This window comes from Ischnura elegans, chromosome 6, assembly GCF_921293095.1.
Source record: "Ischnura elegans chromosome 6, ioIscEleg1.1, whole genome shotgun sequence".
In the NCBI taxonomy this organism is placed as follows: domain Eukaryota; kingdom Metazoa; phylum Arthropoda; class Insecta; order Odonata; family Coenagrionidae; genus Ischnura; species Ischnura elegans.
Window position 1 is genome coordinate 115329909 of NC_060251.1, and position 25154 is coordinate 115355062.

Below are 25154 nucleotides of genomic sequence, written 5' to 3' on the forward strand. Positions count from 1 at the left end.
GGCTAATAATATCCAAAATAGTCCAAACAGGACAATTTCGGAAGAAACAAGCGTAGCATAAGCGCATTCAAACAAGACGAGACGGACTGGAAACTTTAGGCAACGCAAACTGCGTATATCACATTGCTGCGCCTTCGCCCCTTCGCTTTGAAGGCAACGACGTCACGATAGCGCGCTCCCTCCCCTCCGTATTTCGTTGCTTGCTTCGAAGACGGAGGGATCGCGCTCCTTACCCTGGACCTCTCCTTCCGCGCTCTTCACTTATAAGCATTTCTGATTTCTTCCATCCACAATTTAGTCCAACAATGAACACACACTACTTCGAATTTTTTAAAGCGCAGGTTTTGACACCAATATAATTTTCAGTTGCAATAATCCTCATATTAGCGTCTGAAGATGATTTTTGGAAAATCAGGTCCTCAGCGTGATAGAAATTACTCGGCAAGACAGATATTGACTATTAACCAGGTATGTCCTTCAAAAATACGCGTTTATTTACGTTTGATAACCGATTACTATATGCAGTATAAATGCCGCGGGATGCCCACTCGTGGCAGTAAATTTTGCGTGCCCTCCGGAGCGAAAAACCCTGCGCGATCTTTTCCATGTTCACCTCTGGGGTACCGACGTGACGGCGCGATGCTTACAAGAAAAGCAAACAGGAGCATTTTAAAAATACGTCACTAAGGGAGAAACTCCCCTGCCGGCCGCTTGTTTTTGACCTAGGATTACAGATGACTTCAGGGGAATAATGGGTTTAACCCAAACGGAAAACACTTGCTGGTTTGAAGTCAACCCACCCTGGAAAATACGGAACCACTCGTACGAGGTGAAGTTCGGAACTGATGCTATCGTATACGGATACGCAGAGCATACTGCAGAGGGTGAAGCATGACCATATGACTGCGCCATGAAATTTTTTGGCCTCAAGAGAAGGCAACTTACCCACTCATTCCTAAGCAACGTAGCGCCAGATGAACAGATGAATTCGAATTGCTGGAAGGGAGAAATAAAATATCTGGAGAAGATGTCCCTTCGTCAGTAACTCTGACATGTGAGACTTATAGTATAACTCGTAAATTGTAATCTGATGTCCTGTTTTCGGAAAAAAATGCCGCATCAACTGCCAAGAATTTGGTCTCATTCTTTTTTGAATTACGTGCACATTGCTAATATTTCAACTAATAATAGTATAACACTAATTGCCAAAAGTTAGACACCTTGTGGGCTAATAGGTAACTCTTGCAGCAGTTGACCTCCAGAAACGGGGAACTTTGAAGCGGAGGGGAAGGGGAGGCGAGTGCTGAATGGAGGGGGAGAGTGGATCTTGGGAAATGGGCTAATGTAATTATCCCACGGCACTCAGCTTCTCCCAATGGTAGTTCCATGTCCTGGGTAAGATTCAAACTATGCGCCTGTCCTTATTAGCCATAAATGACACATTGTATATATTTCATCACATTTTCGTCAAACGATGGATGCGGGAAAATTATACGTCGGGAGCACAATCTTCAAACAATCAATGTGGGAAAACGATACTTCGGGGAACGATAGATGCGGGAAAAAATTACACTGCCTTTATGGAACTTTATTTGGGACCAGGAACGGCAAACAATGAATGCAGGAAAACGATCAATGATAGATCGGGGATCCACTGTAAATGAAAATGTGGAGGAGCAAATCACAGCTCCATCAATTTATGTATCACGTTTTAATCTTGATGTAGAAAGGGGATTGTCTGAAATTCGGATTTCAAAATCCATTCAAACTTTTCCCGATTGTAGCCCTCTCCACGAATCACCCCCATAAGGGAGTATGTAGTTGAAACAAAATAGGCATTTAAATAATTGCAGCTCTGCTAATGAATTCCCTTTGGAAAGTCCTCTCCTGGCAGTCGTTGCTACTCCACTGGCTACTCTCCACTAGAGGACCTGTGTTCCATTCTCACCTGAGGAAATTTTTTCTTCATCTCTCTTCCATTGATCTTTCTCAGAAGCCAGTGGTGCTACAATCTTTCAATGGTTTTTCCACAAAACTTAATGCTGGCCAGGAAAATTTTTTTCTTCGCACTAACCCAAATACATAGCATGAATAGGGTGGTTTCCTATTATTTTTTTATTGCCTAAATCGAAAGATTATTACTCCTGGAGTACGTATTTCACCCTTTTAGATTTTTAAATGACGATATCAATTTTAAGCGATTAAATGAAAAGTGAAAATTTTCAAGCACGCGAAAACGTGATGGCTAAGTAGGAATAATGGGAAAACCCCGTCTGAGGTCATTCTGGTTCCCCCTGCCACCGAGTGAGATGACCTAGGGGCGAGGCTTTGAGCACTGATACAATGCAGGCTGGTAGCAGGTAGCAGAGTACCCTGCTAGGGGGTATATATGCTGGTATTCTATCAATTAAGGTAGGTTTCCATGGAGTGTTCAAGAAGTGATCTGGAAGCCTCCCTTTCCTTCCAGCACTGCCTTCTTTAATTCACTGTAAGGCCTACTCTCTTTCAATCTACCGTATATCTCCGATTATGGTCCCCCCTTTTTTTCCAAAAATGGCCGTGGAAAAGTAAGGGGGGGGGAATATAATCGAGTGTAATCCAGTTTAGCATACTAAAGGTGACCATAAAGTTGTAAATAACGGCATAATGGCTAATGTTCTCGTAGTCTTTCTATTTGAGTATATTTATGAGGATTATAATCGGAGATATTAGTAAATAATGCCACGTTTTACCGGAAATTCAGACAATTTTTACCACAAATGTTGTACAGATACGATTATTCCGATTCAAATAGCATATCGAATATGCGTTTTCACGGAATCCATCGGGTAGCCGTTAATTTTTCTTGGAAAAGTATTGTTAGAATAATTCAATCGACACTGATCACTCAATGACGCAAAACAGTAAATAATTAAAATGAAAACTAAACACACACTATCATTACATCAATCGAACACTGGAATTGAATCAATAGTATATGTACCCGTCGCTCATTTAATAGTTACACGATTTAAATAATTGCGAAAAATAAACAGATAAAGTGAACCTTTCGTGACGATTTAGCATTTCATTGCGTCCGTAGCTACTATACGTCCGTGCGGTTCGTGTTTACAACCACTGCCTTTACCGTCTTCACAGAACAAGAATGCACAATAGGTGATGCATTTGTTTCTGAAAAGGCGCAATAATCGACGACTTTAAACCAGAAGCGCCGGCATTACTGCATTTGATCGAAATCCAGCGACTCAGCATCGAAAGTGTGATCAATTTATTGAGGAATATATTCAATTCGCCAGGGTAAGTAGGATCGATAAATTACGTCACATAACGTTTCGCAATTATTTCCGCGATATTTTCTTTATTAAAAATAATTTTACGTTCAACAATGAGGTGATGGATCAAGTAGAAAGATGAGGATCAATCCTGCGGCAGATAAGAGGCCATCAAAGACGGAGTTTCGATGCCAATTTAAAAATAGCCGTTGCAGAATACGCTGTAAATCATAGTATTCACAGCGCTTGCAAAGCGCTAATACATCGCGGAAGTCATTTCGGGGGTCTCGATGCGGCAGATTCAAAGAATTTGAGGAAAATATCGTCGAATTTGTGCGCAAATGCAGAGCAAAAGCTCTTTGTGTAACTTATGCAATGATTCGCGACGAGGCATTGAAAATTGATATAATATTTTTTTCAGTTTTAATGTTTGTTGGAAAAAGTTTATTTCTCAATTTTATTACTTTGATATTTGTAAGTCCTGTAGTTTAATTATTTTGCTTAGCAGGCATTTGATGGCAATATTTTTACAATGTTTATAATTTATTTAACACAATTTTATTTGGATTTCCTAAATTCTTCAGGTCACTTGGATTTGTGATGACTTGATGGGTGTGTTACCTGGATCTAAGGAAGTTTCAGGGCCAAATGCAATACTGTTTATGGGATTTAAGTTAAAGCTTATATATTGACATTGTTTGTAGTCATTTGGAAATCAAAAATATTAATAATTTGTGAATGTTTAAAAAATACAATAGCCTTGGATACTTAAAAATTTTTCTCATTTCTTCATTACATCTGGTTAAGGAACTATAAATTACTGATACATGCAATGGATCACAACATGTTTAAGGTATAGTTATTTTGTTGTGATGGAAAATATGTGAACAGATTTGTTCTTAATCTTCACAGAAAATAATAGTTTTTATCGACTCTAGAATCTTAACTTGCTAACCACAGAAAAATTGCCTTCCTTTGCATTTTAAAATTTTTCCCAAAACTGAGGTCTCAAAATTGGGGGGGAGGACTACATTCAGAGGGGGACTATATTCGGAGATAGACGGTATCTAAAAATCCTATTCTTTTCCTTCCCCTCCCTCGTTTCCCTAACATTCTACTAGGGGGTAGCGCTTGGATTAAATAAGGATTATAAATACCTTATCAAACGAAGGAAACTTTCCGACCTTAGGCTGTTTTAATAGGTGATTATTAAGACATATTTCCCTGAGCTCTGTGCCTCATGCATACATTGGTAATCTCAAATGATGTAAAACTCCTATCTACTAGTATAGAAACTAGGTCCCTGTGATGTCACGTGGAGTGGTATCGCATGGGCGCCAATCTGGCCTTTTTCAAATACAGTTTATATTGACCATTGCCATTTGTCTGAACTGGGACTTCTAAAATCAAATAATTTGTATATTATGAATACACTAACGGTGGGTAACGAATCGCAATCAATGCCTTTCGTTTTCGTTGATGAAGGAAACTACCCTATTCGAGACTCAAAGCATTTATGCATTCTGATTTCTCAAATTGGTAGCTTTCCATGAGAAATTCAAAAAGAACTCTAGAGATAGAGCATGATAACCCAATATAAGATGTGTTGTGGCTTATTAGGAATGTTTTATGTGATATGGGGTGTGATTCATGAATGGTAACTCATGGAAAGCAATCTTACACAGTTTAATAGAATTCTGAGACCCAGATTGGGGACAATACCTTGTAAGCGTTCACTTCCAACAGTGAACGCATTATTCATTACAATTGTGTCCATACCTCGGCGAATGAGTATCTCTCGACAGATCGGAGTGCATCGCTGCCTCCGTTTGTGCCTCCCACAGCATACAGGGAATCGTGGAGGATGGCGACGCCCATCTGAGATCGAGGAGTCCGCATTGGAGCCAAGCGCACTGGCTCTGAGCACCACGATGGATTCGGATTTTGACGAGAATGGGTGCGAGATCCTGGTGGTACTAAACAAAGAAGATACGGTAGATGCCTCCTGTGCCTGGTGCAGCCTCCAAGGACATAAATGAGCCCTGAAATATTAGACAGTTATGATATCTTTAATTTATGCATTCACCTAGCAATATACATACATGCAGGATGTTCAGCAGTGGGGAATTCAGAAATTCCTGGGGATTTCCAGTTTTCCAGATATAATTTTTATTTTTCAAGAGAAAATATTGATTTATTTATCTTTAATTAGAAGCAAATGTTTTATATTATTTTTTTTTAGAAATTGAAACTTGATGATCATTCTAAAATTGTATTTTTGGCATAAAATAGAAAGATGAATGATACAAAACTTTTAAAAAATTAGTTTGATAGAAAATCATAACCACGACTTTTCTTAAATCTAAATAATGTCAAGCTACCATTCAGAAACAAGTTTATACCATATTTCTCTCACTACATATTCAATATCTCTCAATATTTCTCCCACTTATTTTTGAGGATAGAATTTCGAAAGAAATATTCTTTATTGCAAAGCAAGCCTTTAAGCCTAGGTGTTCAACATGCATTGAGCTCATGGCGTGCCATGAAATAAATTTTATAGACGAAAGTAGTGTCTAATGCATTAATTGGTGTTTTAAATTGCATTCTTATTCATTAAATTTATTTTAAATTAAAAGCTTTGCATATTATCTTATGTTGAGCAGGAAAAATGTCAGAGGTCTTTTGCGTTAGATTAGTTTTACCATTTTAATATTGATACAAACATTACTGGCTGAATTAACTTTACGATTTGGGGTAGTTCAAAAAGTTTTATAGGTACTTTCAGAGTAAAAATTCTTATTTTACAAAAACTTGAGAGTTGCCATGATTGAAATAACACCAAAATTGGTGTATTCCATGAGGAACAATACAGAATCAGAGTATGGTTTGCAATTAATGATAGAATATAACAAGAAACATTAAAAAACAATTAGTGATGGGTCGGTTCGATTCCTCGATTCTTCGATTCCTCGATTCTCGGCCAAGAACCGGAATCGAAAACGAGTACTTGCCAAGGTGAAAAATCGATTCCGATTCCAGTAGTACTTCAAACCACAAAATATACGACCACGTTTCCAAAATTCATTTGAATTTTCGCGCCTCGTAATCGTGATAATAAAACACATATCTTCCTGGGATGTGCGAGTACTCGAAAATTCAAGTCGAGTCGAGTAGTTGGTACTCGACTCGAGCGTTTCGAGTAGCATTACGAATGTTGAGTCGAGTAGTTAAGGTTATGAGCTTTCGAGTATAGTAGGCCTAGCGATCTGCCGTCAGGAAGTGCTATCATGAAACTCGTGTTATAATGCAGTTTTTAAAGCCGATAAGTCATCCTAATGCCTTGGCCTGATAGTTTCAGCTTGCCGAATACACTAGTTGTCGACATGGGCGCCGAATACCTTTACGGCAGCCGCGGCGGCCGATCGTCTTCCTACCTGGCGCGCACTGGTCCGAAATCGGAAAAAGCTGGAATAAAGTCCAAAATGACCTTTATGGGGATAGAGACTTGAAACTTAGCGTAAATACTCATAAATTATTACCAGATATAGATTTATATGCCGTTTTACATAAATACGACCCTTTAGTGAGATACAGTGGCCCAAACATGACCAATTTTTCAATGCCACGCGACATATCGTTTTTCCTCAAAAAATCTTTGAATTTATCCAGGTGGTTTTGCGTTGGATGAGTTTAATGGGATAAAAAAACGCAATATTCCTTTGACATGGTGCTTTTCTTGTATTTTCAATGACTTTTGAAGATTTTGGCTCTCATCTGTCTGGTTTTACAACGCAAAATGGCCGACCCGTTTTTCACGTGAAATTTGACATAAAGTAGACATTATCTTTCGTTTACGAAAAATATAACTCGGAAAATTTGAACCACAATATAAAGTAGAGATTTCTAAAGATTACTAAGTAGAAATCTTGAAAAGAAAGTTTGCGACGAAGGAAATAAGAGCGATTTTTCAATCGCGCGTCAAGGCTGACCTACACGCCGCGGACCTCTGAGGCTCGGTAACTGAGGCCGATTTTTCAAGTTTTTTAAAACATTAGTCTTGAAAATCGTCATGTAAAGCATGGATAATCGTCTTAATTGACTTACAACACAAAAATGAGGATGTTAAAAAGGATTATGTATAGATCGACTTGGCCATTTAGCGCATTACTCGAAAGAAAATACTAAGGATTGGATATTTTTCGGAACCATCCCACGCATAAGAAATATGGCTCGGGTATTGAAGTAAAGTGAAGAAATTAAGTCACCATGCTTAAGAGAGAGAAAAATGAACAGTTTCCACGAAAGGCAACAACTGATACCCTTTTTCCCTTTCCACCTTCGCTGAGGTGAGTCGCGCGGAATTGTAGTATGCATTGCTGTATTGCCTGGTTCAGAAATTATCATACTCGACTTGATACTTGCGAGTAATTTTCAACTCGACTCGAGATCAAAAAGTGCTACTTGGAAATCCCTTTTATATTCCAAAGGAGCAAATGCAGACTAGGGAGCCTGTGACAGGTATATAGTATCTTGCAAGATACAGTGATGCATTTGGAAAGTACCCAAAGTCACCATAGCAAACACTGTTGAAGCTGAAGTGGAAGCTTATTTATCATAGATGAATGCACCACCAAATTCCTTCCCTGGGAAATACTGGAAGACTTGTGTCTCCTACCCTAGGCTGAAAGTATTAGCGAAGAGGTTTCTTGCCATACTGCCATCCCCTGTGTTCAGTGAAAGACATTTAGTTCTGCAGGAAAAGTATGTGATGTAAAATGCAACAGGCTTTATCCTTGGATATCCTAGGATATCCTAGAAAGCAAAGTATCTTAACTCTGTCAGCTGACAGATTGAAGATGCTTTGCTTTCTGAGCAAAAATTTAAAGTCTGTAAAAGGAGACTAAATTTGTGAGACATTATTGATAATGATAAGATATTATCAATAAAAGATAGATATTGAAGGAGATACTTTTATTTTAAATTTAAACATGAGTGCTAATACTCTAAAGTAATACCTATCATGTAACATCACTTTTCAGGTACCTATATTCTGTTTTGAAATTTAGCTATTATATTTTAATTACATAGTGATGATATGAAAGATGCTTTTGTTTGACTGACTCTTTCACAGAGTAATATTTTAAAAAGTGGTTTTCTTGTTGCCTGGAATTAAGTGATATTTTTCTTGGAGCCTATGGCATCAGAATCGATGGAATCGGTATCGGTAGAATCTGAATCGAAATGTCAGAATCGGAATCGGGATCGGAATCGATAAAATTTTGGAATCGACCCATCACTAAAAACAATATACAGTGGAACCTGTTTAGTACGTTTCTGAAGGGACCACAAAAAATGAACGTACTAACCAGGAAAACGTGCTAACGAGGAAAGTAAAAAATAGCAGTCGGGGTAATTGCAATCTGAGGAAAAGTCGTCATAATTACAATTACTGTCGGTAGTTCTCGTAAGATCGTCTTCCAGAGCTCTTTTCACCTTTAAAATAAAGAAAATGGGTGCTACATTGAAAAACAATACCATGTGAATAAAAATCACAATGTTTCATAGATTTCCCGAAGACAATTACATGAAAACGGCGTCTTTCTCCCGTGATTTATCCTTTATGTATTTATAGAAAGAGGACAAGTAAAGCTATGTCATTTCTTTTTTGTCACAGGATACTCGGAGAATATAACAACAACCCTGAGTATGTCAACGGGTTGTTTTTAAACATCATAAAAATTGGACAAAATTATATTAACCTTAAATTACGGCAACAACCGTACACATTCGCTCCTGGAATAAAGCCATATCGATTGTTATATCGATCGATATATCGAATAATAACACGCAAGATTATTATATTACGACGTAATTACAAGAAGATTTTATATTATAATGTTGAAATTTTCTTTAAAAATTAGTTTAATGTCGTCTGCTTTCGTGCCGAGATCAAGTATTTTTAAGCTAAGCTTCGCGTGGAGATCCAGAGCATCGTCTGCTCCCGCAGCAGTAGTCAAATATGCACACACCCCGTAGCATTGACGTCGTGCAGTACTGCTTTAGATAAAGTGGGAATTGGATAAGACTCATTTCTTCATCATGATAACTCGTGCAATAGCAACAAATGCCCCCTCGTGAAATTTGTGCGCAGTGGGCACTCCAGAGGCAACAGAAGGTGAGGAGCTCGGGGTGGGGAAAATTGTGGCTTCTCATTGGCTGCAGGTTTGCATAGTCAGACATTCCTGATAAATTCATCACGTCATAAGAATTGAGAAATGCATTTGGATAAATCGCGGTCGAAGAAAGATATGTAGAATAAATGTAAGAATGTTAATGGCTAGTAATAATAAATTAAATCATGAATTCGGAGCTTTACGACCCTTAAGAAGATACTGGAGAACGAATTGCGGGTTGCGTCATGGCTAGCAATTGAGCGTACTAACCAGGAAAGCGCAATTTTTTCAAACGTACTAACCAAATACTTTTGCCTGTATTTTGTTCCGATGGTACCGGGACCGAGAGAAATCGTCGTACTAAGGAGGAAAACGTACTAAGGAGGAACGTACTAACCAAGTTCCACTGTAATAGTAATTGATTTTGTCTGTCACGCCAAAATTTAAGCTTCCATACTGATGTTCAGGGTGCCTTATGCAGCCTATACCACGGGGACCGGAACTGAGGTTTGTAATTTTATAATAACATTTCTTTTACTACAGATTGGATTAGCCTTATCGTAGGGACCAATGAGAACGTTGTAATAGCATTGTTCACATTAACTAGAGTCTACTGTATCAATTGTACTAGTGACCTTTTGGAATGAATAATGTATTACTATTATCATTTCATCGCTGTTATTATTGCATTTTCCGCTGTTGTGACAAAACTTCGAGGAGGAAGGCACCAACCTTCATATGATATGGCGCCAACTCCACTGCAGGACTTGGGCAGATTCCCCTCGAGTCGCCACTCGTCGGCAATCGGATCGTACGACTCAACGCTCGAGTCCACATCTGACCCGACCCATCCTCCGATGGCATAAAGCTTTCCAGCGCACGTGCACAGGCCAAATTCACACCGAGGCACCACCATACTGCTCACCCTCATCCACCTGATGGGATCCAAACGACGCCCTGGCAACGGTAGAAGCGAAACAATTACCTAGACTGATTGCAGACTTTCCCGCTGGATGCTGTTGGCCAAGTTTTCTCTGGTAACACAACGTGCAAATATGCATCACCATGTACAAAAGTGAGTTCCTAATATGTACTCCAAAAAACTCCTTAAATTCTCTCTCAATCTCGTATAATGCAGCTGGAGAATTAAATTATCGACATGTTGTAACTCAGTCAAATCATTCATTTCTCACATGAATATCAAATGAAAAGTGAGTTTTCATTGATTTAAGCAATTCATGAGGAGAGGAATTAAATAGTGAGTTAATTACAGGAGAGGTTGAAAATTCATATTCTGTTATTCGTGCACCAACTTTATCATGCCCCTTCATGAAATGTGTTAGGTGAGAGTTGTGGAATAACATTTGGAATCAAATGATTAACTTTTTGTACCGTCCACTTCCCCATTACAGGAGGACGATATAAAATTTTATTTCAATAGTATGAACAATATATTTCTTGTGCAAGCCCATTAGATGCACATTTATTGAAAGGTAATTTTGCTTGATCAAGTTTCTAATGTCACAATGGTATCATTATTACTGAGAGAAAATTATTTTTTGTAAAGAAAATGTACGTTATCCATTAATTGCTACATAATTTCACATACATCTATTTACATAGTTTGTTTTTGCACAGATATATTTATATACCTTGCAAGCTTGGTATTACGACTCTCTACAGCTTGTTCATGTAAAAATACCTTTGCAATGTGAAAGATAATCTGTGCTCCTTGGATAAAAGGTCTAATTTTCATAATCATTACACAAGAAACAGTGACACCCTAGACACCCCAGGTTGCAGGTTTAGCAAAAATAGAAATTCACTTGACATATTTTAAATTAGTTTTTTTTAACAGATTGCCCCCAGAGGCTGAAGATGTGTGTCGAAGTTAAAAAAAGTTATACATAACTGGCTATTAAAAGAAGCCTTTTACTCCATAAATGAGTTTTTCAAATGTGAAATTGTGTTGTCCTTTATAGATGCATAATCCTATTGATTATGCCATATGTACTTTGTGTATTTGTTCATTTACTTGCATCATTTCAGCAATATGTAAAAAAAATTAGAATCACTCAATCTTGTATTCCTATGTATATGATGAAGACTATTGCAAATTCAAATTTATTTAATGTTCAATAAAACTATTATTATTATTATTATTACCAGTAATATAGCCATTTAAATTCTCTAATATCTGGAGCCACATACTCTTTGACGGCAGTCATGACAGTAACTTCTGAAAAACCAATGAGGTTTAGCAGGATCAAATTCGTGCACATTTTTTTCTTGGTATAATTATCAGAAAAGTTTCTTTCTTGTTTGTAGGCAATATATATGACTTCTCAGTATTCTTTATTCTATTGGTACTTAGTGTATGCATTCTATAGCTGTTTTATGATGAAAGTAAGCATCATATGTATTTTTTATGATTTAAAAAAAATAAATAACAATAAAGAGAAGAATGTCCTCACCCCTCTTGCTGCCGAATCTGGAGCTTGAGTCGATGTCCTCGCTCCTCCGCTTTCCCGACCTCCCGGGCTCCCCACTTCCCCCCTCCCCCCCACCCTCCTCCTCTCCCCCCTCCTCCCCCTTCACTTCCTTCCCCTCCCCCTCCTCCTCCCCATCCCCTTCCTCATCCTCATTGTCATCCTGCTGCTCTTGTGCGCCTGCAGCTTCCACCGGTTCCGGGGTCTCCAACATGCGGGACCCTTCCCGAAAACCACTGCTACCCTCCTCTTCACCATCTTTTGTCTTGGAACCTGGATCAAAAAAATAGATAACAACACCACTTCATGCGAAAAGGGTGCAAATGCCACGGAGTCCAGCAGCTATAGCCATTTAAAAATTTCCTGGTTTTGCAGACGTAATTTTTCTTTTTCTAGATGAGACATTGATTTTATCTCATCAATGTCTGGACAGGAATGGGACGTATGCTGTAAGAGGGATTCCATAAGACCTAATAAATTGCTAATCTTCAATGGGAGGCATAAGCCATTAGACAAAAATTTAAATTCGGACGAAAACAGCTTAGTTTCAATATTGTGTCTCACATACACACAAAGTTACTTGATTCATACAGTGCTTTGCAACAATGGATTTGAACATCTAACTTATTGCCTATGCTAATTGTAGAATGGTAATTATTCTTCCATACAGCTTACGTCTCACATCCCATTATAGGCCAGGAATTATACATGCTTATGTTATGTACGTTTTTGGATGTTTAAAGTTGAGAACTGTTTTTAAAATTGTGCATTTGGAAGAAAAAAAAAACAAAAAAATCAAAGTGCAAGGTGGCCCAGGCAAAAGCATTGGTTACTGGAACTGGTTGGAATTCTCATACCTAAGGCTAGGTTTATTTGAACAAGACGCAATTTTTTTCGGTCAGAAATAAGTCCAACATTATGACTAAAATGGCTCCTGATTTTCTCATCACCCCCAAACACAGAACTATGAAAAATCTTTCTCTGCTGTCCGAGCACGATTATGAAACAGTGCTAAAGATCAGTGTGCTTTTCAAGATTTTTTTGATGTATACAAAATCTTGAAAGTATATATATAATTTCTTAAGACACTTCTTTTCTTTTATATTCTAATGTCATTTTCACTGTAACGTATCCACCTATGCCTATATTTTCCCATTATAAATATGTCTATTATGAGCTCTTGTGTATGGTAAACCATAATGTGTCCTTGATTGATCCTATGTATAATATAATATGTCCTTAATGGGCAATGTCGAAGAAGAATAAACCATACCGTTATTATATTATTAAGTTTGGGGTGAGCTCTATCACATAAGACTGACCTTTATTCAGGAAGCAAGCCCGGGCATCAAGGGCTTCAACATTAGCTAATATTTGGCTCTCAAGTTCTCCACCGACGACATATATAATACCTCCCAGGGCTGCGACTCCAGGCAGGATGCGAGGATGGAGCAGGGGGGGTGGACCCCTTGAGTCTGCCACTGCAGACTGCGAATTGGGGGAGCCTTTGGAAAGAGAATCACAACAGTGCCATTAAAAAAAATTATTTAAAATCTCCACCCAACCAACCTTTATACCATGGGGGTGTTGGTTAACTCTGTCAAGATTGATTCCAGTGAAGAATACTCCCAAAAGCTTATCTATTGGGTTAGTCCTTGGTAACACACTGGGATTAACCACGTCCAATTCCAACATACCCAGCCTCCCAGAGCTTCCAAGATAATTTTGTGCTACAGAGTACTAGACATGTAACAGTATGTTCATTAAATGACCATGGAGGCCTCCATACCAAGTAACAGAATATTAAAGACATACAACATTGAATACTGCTACAATGAAAATATTTTCTCATCTTATATAATTTGCTAGGGCAACCACCTATGAACATTGACATTCGGAGGTATTGGGATAGTTTTTTTCTGAAATTATTACAGACAAAGGCTGCAAAAAAATAAAACTTACATATGTGACTGACATAATTAAATAGTAAGTACAAGGTGGACACTCAAATATCAAACTGAAATTACCGGACTTTTCCAGGTTTAGCAAATATTTTTTAAATTTTTTTTCAGACAATTCAGTAACAAATATTGACTCAGTATTCCTCTATTCAGCCGGAATGCGTGTGAAAAGTTTCCTACAGTACAATGAAAGGATAGTTATGGTGAAGATAGAGACTAAGCCGGTAGATACCGTAGTGGCACAGGTCTACATGCCCACGACAGACTACGAGGATGAAGAAGCTGAAGACGTCTACGATGATATAAAGGAAGTAATCAAAAAGGTAAGGGGTGAAGAAAACCTAATTGTTTTAGGTGATTGGAACGCTGTCGTCGGTGAAGGCCAGGATGGAAGAATAACCAGAAAATATGGATTAGGAAATAGAAATGAAAGAGGAGAAAGGCTGTTAGAGTTCTGCACAGAACACAAATTAGTGGTTGCCAACACTCTATTTAAGAATAACATGCGAAGAAGATACACATGGAAAATGCCAGGAGACAAAAGAAGATTTCAACTAGACTATATTTTAGTGAAGCATAGGTTTAGAAACCAGATAAAGGACTGTAAAAGCTACCCGGGGGCAGATATCGACAGTGATCATAATCTAGTGATGATGAAATGCCATCTGAAATTCAAGAAATTGAAGAAATCAGCAAAGAACACCTGGCAATTAGAGAAACTTAAGGAGCCAAAAAATCAACAGGCCTTTCAAGAAGTAGTGGAGCGCAAGATAGGACTAGATCAGTCTGAAAACTCAGTTGAGAATAACTGGACTACCATAAAAAGTGGACTTCAGGAGGCCGCTAGAGAATTTCTAGGGATAAGAAAATGTGTTAAGAAAAAGCCATGGATCACAGATGAAATGCTAGACCTCATTGAAGAACGGAGAAAGTATAAGAATACGAATACTGAGGAAGGACAGGCTTGCTACAAGAGAATAAAGAACGAGATTTGCCGCAAAGCGAGGAAAGCCAGAGAAGCGTGGATGAGGAACATATGTGAGGACGTACAAAATAACCTCGTAAAAGGGAAAGTGGAAGCGGCCTATTGAATAGTGAGGAACCATTTCAAGGAACGAAACACAAAATGTAATAGCATAAGGGACAGGAATGGAAACATTCTAATTGAAAACGAAGACAAAGCCAAGAGATGGAAGGAATACCTGGAGGAATTATACAACGGGAGCAAACTTAGCTCAAAAGTTCTCGAAGAGGAAAGTGAAGTTGAAAAGGATGACATTGGAGCAAGCATCTTAAGATCGGAATTTGACGCTGCAGTAAGAGACCTGCGAAAGAATAAGGCCCCAGGAATAGATGACATTCCAGCAGAGTTAATAAAAAATGCAGGAGAAAAGGTCTTAACTCAACTGTATAAAACTATCTGCGATATGTACTCAACAGGAGATTTACCTAGTGACTTCGAGAAGAACATCATCATTCCCATACCCAAAAAGAAGAGAGCAGAGAAGTGCGAAGAATTTAGGACCATAAGCCTGACGACACATGCGTCGAAGATTCTCACAAGAATCATTTACAGGAGAATTGAACGAAGAGCAGAAGAATTCCTGGATGAGGACCAATTCGGATTTAGGAAAAGCAGGGGCACAAGGGAAGCAATTTTGGCTCTTAGGATGATCATAGAGAAGAGAATGGAGAAAAACAAACCAACCATCATAGCATTTGTCGATTTAGAGAAGGCCTTTGATAACGTGGAATGGAATTCAATGCTTAGAATTTTGAAAGAAATCGGCGTACTCTACAATGATCGTAGAATTATTCATAGTTTGTATAAAAACCAAGTACAGTGGAACCTCGGTAAAGCGAGTACGGGCTATTGCGACACCTCCGCTATTACGAGAGTTCGCGGATGCACCGTCAACTGACCCTGTGATTAGCATGTAAAAGAAATTCGCTTTTACGAGGCCCCTTTGGTGTTGGCTCTCGCCATAGCGAGGGTTTCGCCACCGGAAAAACTTCTCCTTAATCTCTGTAATTGCTAGCGATCTGTTAGAAATGAAGTTAATGGAGTGCTCCGTCTCAAATTTATCTGGTAAACTATCGTTCGATAAAGAAGTAGTTAATTTTGGTGAAAATATTTTGGCCATGCCCCTTACATACTGGTTGCTATCTCCGGCTCGGGATTTTTGCGTGAGGTTCCGCTTTTACCCCTCAAACCCCTCCCCTCAAACACAACTTTGGGCACAGTGCGAAAGCATATACCGCCGCCGACAGCGCAGTTAGTTCCATATTTCCCCTAGTGAGTGCACTGTGCCCAGAGTTGTGTTTGAGGGTCGGCATTTGAGGGGTTTGAGGGGTGAAAGCGGAATCTCTTATAAGGACCATGATTTTGGCGGGTAGGAGGCAGTCGACAGCACACCCGCACGTCAGTGAGTCGCGTAAGGAGAGAGGGTTTGAAAGGCAGACACCATGGCTCAAACGCGGAAAACACTTAATCTAAGTGATAAAATCAAAATAATAGATCAGTGCGAGAGTGGCGCGCTGTCCAAAAGTGAAGTGGCCAGGAGAAATAATTTATCTTCCTCTTCGCTGTTCACCATTTTAAAAAACAAAGATAAGATTAGGTCTGCCGTATTGCGGGAGGGCAAACCATTGCACCAGAAGCGCTTGAGGAATGGTGACCATAAAGTGTTGGAAGACGCTTTGTTTGAATGGTTTTGCCATATTCGATCTTCAGGAACTCCCGTGAATGGGCCTTATATATGCTTAAGGCTAAGGCGGAGTATTTTAGCGACAGATTAAGAATAGAAAACTTCAAGTGCTCGGAAGGTTGGCTGAGCCGATTTAAAGCGCGAAAGGGTATATCTCTTCATAAAATTAGTGGCGAAGCATGCGCTGTGAATCCCGAAGCCATGGAAGACTGGACTCCAATACTAGTGGAATATCTCAAGAAGTATTCCCCGCGAGATGTATATAACGCCGATGAAACTGCACTGTTTTATAATCTACTCCCTGACAAAACCCTTGCAGTAAGGGGTGATTCTTGCAAAGGTGGCAAGAGGAGCAAGGAGCGATTAACAGTTCTTCTGTGTACTAATATGGACGGATCAGATAAAATTAAACCAATGGTTATTGGGAAGTGGGGTCGGCCTCGTTGTTTTAGAGGGATCAAGAATCTTCCATGCACATATGAGAATAATTCCAAAGCATGGATGACTTCCGGACTTTTTGCTCAGTGGCTAAGGGCGTTCGACGCAAGAATAGGAGGTAAAAATAGGAAGGTCGTCTTATTTGTGGATAACTGCCCGGCCCACCCAAAAATCGACCTTAGGAATACAGAACTTGTTTTTTTGCCACCTAATGCAACTAGCGTACTGCAGCCACTCGACCAAGGAATAATAAAATTGTTGAAGCATCATTATAGAACTTTGCTTGTGAATTTTGTAGTCAGGCAACTGGAACTAAAAAACTTCAAAAGGATGAAGTGGAATATTTTGGATGCGATGCGTGCTGTTGTTTGTAGCTGGGACAAAATATCAGCTGATGCAATAGCCTCGTGCTTTAAACATGCTGGTTTTTCAGCTCATCAAGACGATAAAATCGAGCTTGATAATAATTTGGAGGACCCTGAAGGTTGGGAATCGATAGAAACTCATTTCGGTTCGTGTAATTATAGTAGTTTTGTAGAAGCTGATGACTCTGCCCCCACTCGTGAGGAAATGACTGACGATGCCATATTAAATACCGTGCGCAATGACGATGTACATGTTGAATCGAGCTCTGATTCAGAGGATCTAGAGGACAGTGCTGTTGCTCTTCCACCAAAATATGATGTGTTAAAGGCCCTTGATGTAATCAATGACGTGTACAGGGCAAGCAGTGCCTCAGCAGACGATCTTGGATCGTTTACTGCTGTTGAGAAGTATGTAATGCGTGCAACGGAAAGAAAATTGAAGCAAGCAACGCTTGACTCTTTTTTAAATTAATTTTCGTTGAAATCAAATGTTTAATTACTATTTTATTTTGTGATTGAGTCTAAGTGAGTTCCCAAGCCGTGGGGGATTGAAATAACGGCATATTTATTGTCTCACACAAGTTTATTTGAATAATTTTCGTTGAAATCAAATGTTTAATTACTATTTTATTTTGTGATCGAGTCTAAGTGAGTTCCCAAGCCGTGGGGGATTGAAATAACGGCATATTTATTGTCTCACACAAGTTTATTTGAATAATATATTTTGTTTATTAATGTTGTACATTTTCTTAAGTTAATTTTATAATTTATGAGGAATTTTGCAAATTATACTTCGTTACCTATTCTAGATGCAGGTAATGTGCTGTTGGCAAGGGCGTCTGTAAAAAGTTAATGGTGCGCTTTAATTTTATTTCAAAACTTCTACATCCTTTTTAATGTTTCACAGTCATGAGAGAATTGAGAATTTTAAATTAACAAATTGATACTTATTAGATTTGTTGTCCATAGGGTTCATCAAATAAATATGCTTTTCATTTCATATATGAAATGAAAAGCATACAATATATTGTTACATATTATTTCCCATGTGTCTTATATTACCTGCTGTGTCTTGCAGCTTACTTATATATTACTGAATTGACATCTGCATATTTGCGTAATATATTTCGCGAAGAACTTCTCAAGTTAATATCTTTTGTACCATAGCTAATTTTGATTGAAATCGTTCATACTGCAGTGCATGCACTCAATACATTATAGCAATAACATCGCGGGCAGAACATTCCAATTATTACTTTATTATTGTGAAACAACAGCTGTTATAATAACATTATTTTGCACGATTAGCAAATTTTTTACATCAATAATGCAGATAAATGCACTTGATAAAAGAGAAAGTTTCCCGAGGCAAGGTCATTCCGCCACCTTCTACTATTTTCGTCTGCGGAAACAAATGCGATACGATTTATCGCCTACCTTCAACGAAACGAACAGGTAACAATTACCATAACCAAACAAAAACCAATGGAAACATTGGATGAAGGATACAACCGCGATACAGCATTATCAATAATTCTTGGAATTTTCAGTAAACAAATACCGTATTAATGGATTGATCACGTAAGTGCTGTCAGTGCGAAGAAAAGTGTGGCTTGGTCAGTTGTGCATCGGAAAAATGATTGACAAAGCAATGATTTTCATTCAGTACGGGGCTTATAATTTGAACGGCTAGTTTGCTTTTAAGGTAAGAATATTTAGTGATGCAAAAAATATCGCATTCTGTCTGAATTCATGCTTCAGTTTCTCAGATAAAATTATCTTCGTCCTCAAACAAATCTTGTTCATATATACGTGTTGACAATAGGATAAAGTTTACTTGTAATTAAGTTTGTTATTACGGTAAGGAAATAATATGATGCAATAAACATCGCCTTCCATCAGGATTTATGCATACGCTTATTGTACAGGAAATATCTCAGTCGCCACACCAACCCTGTTCGTATATAAGTGTTGACAATAGGTTCATTGGCTATTATTTGATCCACCTCCGGTAAAGCGACAATTCGCTATAGCGAGTGTTTATTGGAGCACCATGGGGTGTCGTTTTACCGAGGTTCCACTGTATGTAGCTGTGATCAAATGTGGACCAAACGGTGCAGAAGCGAGAATAAGAAAAGGGGTGAGACAAGGTTGTGCGCTTTCCCCCTTAATTTTTAATGTTTACATAGAGAAAGCCATCAACGAAATCAAGCAGAAAGCTTCGGGTGTCAATATCCACGGAGAAAAAATTAGTATGCTGGGATTTGCTGACGACATAGCAGTCATAGCCGAGACAGAGAAGGATTTGAAGAAGACGTTGACAAACATGGAAAGGACAATGGCCAGATATCAGCTGAAAATCAACAAAAAGAAGACTAAGATATTAGTTTGCAGTAAAAGAGAGGAGGCTAAAACAAACATCAACCTAGGAAAGCATTAGCTTGAAGAGGTGAACGAGTTCTCTTACCTGAGAAGCCGAATTACCAGCGATGGACGGAGCAAGAAAGAAATACACAGTAGAATAGCGCAGGCGAAGAGGGCTTTCTACAAAAAGAAGAATCTTCTTACAGCTGAAAATACCAGCATAGAAGTAAGGAAACAATTCATCAGATGCTACATATGGAGTATGTTTCTCTATGAAAGCGAGGCTTGGACGTTGACAGCAGCAGAGAAGTCAAGAGTGGAAGCATTCGAAATGTGGTGCTACTGAAGAATGATGAAGATAAAATGGATTGACCGTGTGAGTAACCAGGAAGTGCTAAGGAGAGTGGGAGAAAAGAGAAGCCTCCTAAAAACATTAAGCAGAAGAAGGGACAACTTAGTTGGCCACATTTTGAGGCACGATGGTCTGATGAAGACAATCGTTGAAGGACAAGTGGAAGGGAAAAAGGGCAAGGGACGGCACCGAATGAGTTATATAGGACAGGTTATAAAGGATGTAAAAGAGAATAAATATGTAGCTATGAAGAGATTAGCGGATAGGAGAGAGAAATGGAGAGCTGCGTCAAAGCAATCTTAGGATTGTTGACTAATGATGATGATTCCTCTTTATTGAAAATAAAAGTATGATTAAATGAAATGTAATGAAGTAATAACTTTTACACAATTTTTATGGATTTCACATTATGGAAATGCATTTTAACTGTTACTGAGCATTGCCTGAAAGACATGTCAGGAATAGGTGCTCAAATGGTCATAAACAAATTCCAAAGATATACGAATACCTAAGAGGATAAGCAAAAATCATCTACTGACTTTGGCAGGAAAAATGATTTTTTTAAAGAATATTTTACAATCTGCCTCCTGGAACAATGTGATTTTATATGCCGATGACACCACCATCCCCATCATCCCATCTGGATAAAAGACATAATAATCAAATACAGTGCAACCTCGATAGAACGACACCCCACGGTGCACCAATAAACACTCGCCATAGCGAATTGTCACTTTACCGGAGGTGGTGCAAATAATAGCCAATATACCTCATATTACTCCTTTATTTTTATTTTCTCGCTTAGACGTGTTTGGTGTTTTTTTGGCCATGGTGTGTTCCATCAAATGCTTTCTATTCATGCAACTCGTGGACGTGTGGGTATGCTGACGACTGCTTTTTGCCGCCCGAGGAACAAAAGAAGATCAAGCATTCGCGAATGCTAATGCCACAATATTTTCACCAAAATTAACTACTTATTTATGGAAAGACAGTTTACCACATAAATTTGAGACTGAGCACTCCATTAACTTCATTTCTAACAGATCGCTAGCAATTACAGAGATTAAGGAGTCTTGGTGTCAGTTTTTCTGGCGGTGAAACCCTCGCTACCGGGAGAGCCAACACCAAAAGGGCCTCGTAAAAACGAAATTTTTAACATGCTTATTATAGGATCAATTGACGGTGCATCGGCTATATCTCGTAATAGCGGGGGTCTCGCTATAGCCTGTACTCGCTTTAACGAGGTTCCACTGTAGCTAACACAAAAACATCAGCTTCCACTCTAGCCAGGGTTCCCACACTAACTAAATTATAAAATTCACAGTTTTTTCAGGTTTCCACAGTCTAAATGTCATAAAATTCACGGTTTGTAGATACGGCATTTAAGGCAGCTATGTTGATCACGCAACAATCATCGGCCACATGTTACCTAAAAATGTACCAAACACAACAGATGCCTTGAATACAAACGCAGCAATGACAGTGCTATCTCTCATGACGTCACCTATCGTTAGCAAAATTCATGTCCGGCTAAAGGGTGTGTGTGGGAAAATGGAGAGAGCAGGGTGGCAGGGAAGTGAAGGAGGGCCTGATTTTTTGCCAGGGTTAATGTATTCCAATCACAGGCTTAAGGTCAATGTGCTGTCATGGCACACCGACCAATTAATAGTTGGGCTTTCGAATACATGTGTGCAGGTTAATGCATGGATAGTATCTGCAGGTGACTTGGCCTTGAAACATGATTAAAATATTGATTTTTCCTTAATTTCGTCTATCGTAGTTCCACAATCAAGTTTGAGAGATTTCTATGGTTTTAAGATGAAATTCACGGCTATTTCCAGGTTTTTTTCACGGTAGACGAAATTCACGGCTCATTCACGGTTTTAAGGTTTTCACAGCTGAGTGGGAACCCTGCTAACAATTAGAAAAATGTTTTATATATGATAGTCATTGGCATCGCAACTGCTCCACCCCATGCATGCTATGCTCCACCCCATGCTATCTATAGGTATAATGCAGTTATCTGAGTAAATGCATGCAATGCAAATACAATAATATACCATATGATTGCTTTTGCTTATCGCTGGAAGCTTCACTTTAAAAATGTCAGTTTGATCCGAGAAAATTTAAACTAACATCAGCCATCTATCTTGTTAGTTCCTTTTGGGAACATTTTTTGCTTTCAAGAGAATCTCTCTTGATAATGCTCCCAGTGATAGGAGTGAAACGTTGAGCAAAAATTGTTTTCCACACAGCATTTCCCAAAAGGAACTTACAAGATGGATAAAAGAAGCTGTGAAAATCTTCAGACAAAAAACAGCCATGCTGGATAAATTAAAATCATTCACCTTATGCAGAAAATTGTTGTAGATAATTAATCAGATATTGTAAAATTTCCAGAACGGCATGGACACAGTAAGGCATCAACCTAGTGAACCTCTTTCATTTTTTGTGAACCCCTTCATATAGCAATGGCAAATATGGCAAAGTCTATGCACAATCTATCAAAATAGGAAAAACCTATCAAATTATTACCTCTTTCATTATAAGTGCTTCATACATAGAGTGGGTAGCCTGGCCCCATGGTGAATCTTTAACTTGCTACTTCAAAATAGCGAGATTTTATGTGGCAATTTCAAAATTTGTGACTTGGAAAGTGAAGTGTTTCATTGTTGCAAATGAGTTTAATAGGTGGGGTTTTGAGCTTTCACAAAATGTTGCCAGATTTGCTGCGGCACAAGAGGGGGTGAGAGAAGGCTGGTCTCCGCGAGGCTTGTACAATGCTCGCATGTCTCATGATTATTATTAATATTTTATTTGCCCAGAGATCTTGTACATTAAATAATGTCCCAGATAGAAGGCACGTCAAGTCATACAATATATACACAGAGATACCAACATAACAAACAATTTATTACCCTGTACACATATTTACATTAAAATGTTAAAATAGAGCATCGTCTAGATATTCCTCAACTGAATAATACATTTTTCTTAATAAGAGTTTTTTCAACTTATTTTTAAACTAAGTATCATCATTAACATTTTTGAGATCAGCAGGCAAATTATTAAAAAGTTTTATGCCCATTTCTCTGGGAACCCTTTTAGCAACATTTGTTCGTACAAAATTATTATGCATACGTATTACTATGAGATTTTGTATAATGATACTGATAATCTTGGCAAAAATGCACGCAGGAGTACAAAGTTAATGCAATGGATGCGTTAAGCTAGGTTCATATGGAGGCAGAATTGACAGAACAGGTGGAAGGCGGAAAAGCATCTGGCCAAACAGAGGGAAGTGGGTGGAGTCCCATCTGCAAGGTTTGGGGTGAATTTCATGAAACAGGTGAATAGCAATAGCTTTTGCGTCCCAGTGCCATTGGTTTCACGCACTTAAAAAGAGACATCGCAACATATTTAGACAAACCGTTCACATAAGGGTTACCACAAAATAAGCTGAATAAATTCTAAATTCTGTTATTTATTTTGATGAGAATTCCCATACACCTACCTATAGACCACATTTATACAGACTGTCCCAAGGGTCGTGTGTCATTTTTGCCCTGTAATTTTAGTAACTTTCCATTGAGCAATGTTCATGAAAATTGGCACACTTATGGGGAATGGTCCTAAGTTTTGTTGAGTGTAAGCAAAATTTTACAATTTTGACCTCACAATTTGGGTCCAAACCAAAAATTTGAATTTGCCTTATGGGGTTTCAATGTTAAAAAAATCGAGATAGAAAAATGTCTGAATTTTATTGACCAAGATGTCAATTCTTAGGGTTTCAGACCCGAGAAACCCGAAAATAACACTTTTATTTACCAAAATTCAACCGTTGACCCAGTAAGGTCACCGTCAAGGTCATAAGGGTGACAAAAAGAATGGCGTACCAACAAAGGTGTCGATCCATGGGTTTTATAGGGTGCCCAAGTCATTGGTATTGTCCAAATACCCGTATTATTCACTAATTGACCTCCGAGGGTCACAATGGGGGTCAAAGGTCACAGAGCTAAACGTCGGGCCATAATGGCAACCAACGTGTCAAACCATAGGTTTTGAAGGGTGCCAAAGTCGGTTGGGCAGTTGATAGGTCCGTATTGTTCGTTTTTTGACTTCCGACGGTCACAATTTTAGTAGGTTAGAAGTACACAAATTTTAGTCCCTTTAGTTTCAATTTACAGAGGTTTTACTTTATTATAGATATCCTTTACCATCCCAGGTAGATCAAAATCCTGTATTTATTGTACTGGCTGTGGTATTTCTTAGAAAAATGAACCTATTATGCTCCTACAAATATGATGCTTAAGGTAATCAGCAAGCCCAAACCCACTCAAAACAGACAAATCTCAGAGGCACTTACTTCCTTGGCCATACCACTCCTTGTGGAACACATCAAACACTTCAACAGCAGCGCAGAGAACTTCCCCAGGGTGAGAAGAACAGCGAACAGCAGAACGGTATGGGGCTGGCACAGGCTCCCTCCGGCATCCACCAAGCACAACGATTCTCTTCTTGGCACCAAGGCGTGGAACATCCTCGTGGCCGGTTGAATGCTTTAAAAGACATCCACGTACATTTTCTCTCATTACATGAAAACTTATACCTACCCAAAATCCTGAAAGACTCCTTAGACTTAAATATATCAACAGACAGTAAAACCTTGGCCTAATGAACCTCTTGATTTCATAAATCTCTTGACATGAAAATAATGGCAAAGTACCTGCCATGAACAATATATGAAAATAGGAAAAGCCTCTCTCCTAAGTACCTATTTATTTAGTTATCCTTCATACTTAGAATGGGAAACTTGACCAAAATCATTACCTTGCTATTTCAAAATGGCGATTTTTTAGACAATGTACAGAACTTGCACTATAGAACGTGAAGTGTTTGATTGTAGCAGAGCTCGCACATGAGTTTGAAGGATGGGGGTGTGAGGCTTCTCAAAATCTCACTAAATTCGTGGCTGCACAGACAGGGGAGGAGAGGAGATAGAGAGAGAGAGAGTACCACATAAAATTGT

The 25154-nt window shown here is 38.7% G+C and overlaps 1 protein-coding gene across 1 annotated transcript in view; it reads right to left on the reverse strand.

The window, feature by feature from the left end:
* The window catches only part of LOC124161542 (actin-binding protein IPP-like), a 60795-nt gene that overhangs the window by 14891 nt on the left and 20750 nt on the right, over nt 1-25154 (reverse strand). The window contains exons 8-12 of the mRNA XM_046537913.1: nt 24492-24684; nt 13300-13442; nt 12181; nt 10181-10405; nt 5052-5314 (exon numbers count right to left, since the gene is read on the reverse strand). Of these exons, the coding sequence (XP_046393869.1) occupies nt 5052-5314; nt 10181-10405; nt 12181; nt 13300-13442; nt 24492-24684 (825 nt within the window). The remainder of the gene's footprint in view (nt 1-5051; nt 5315-10180; nt 10406-12180; nt 12182-13299; nt 13443-24491; nt 24685-25154) is intronic.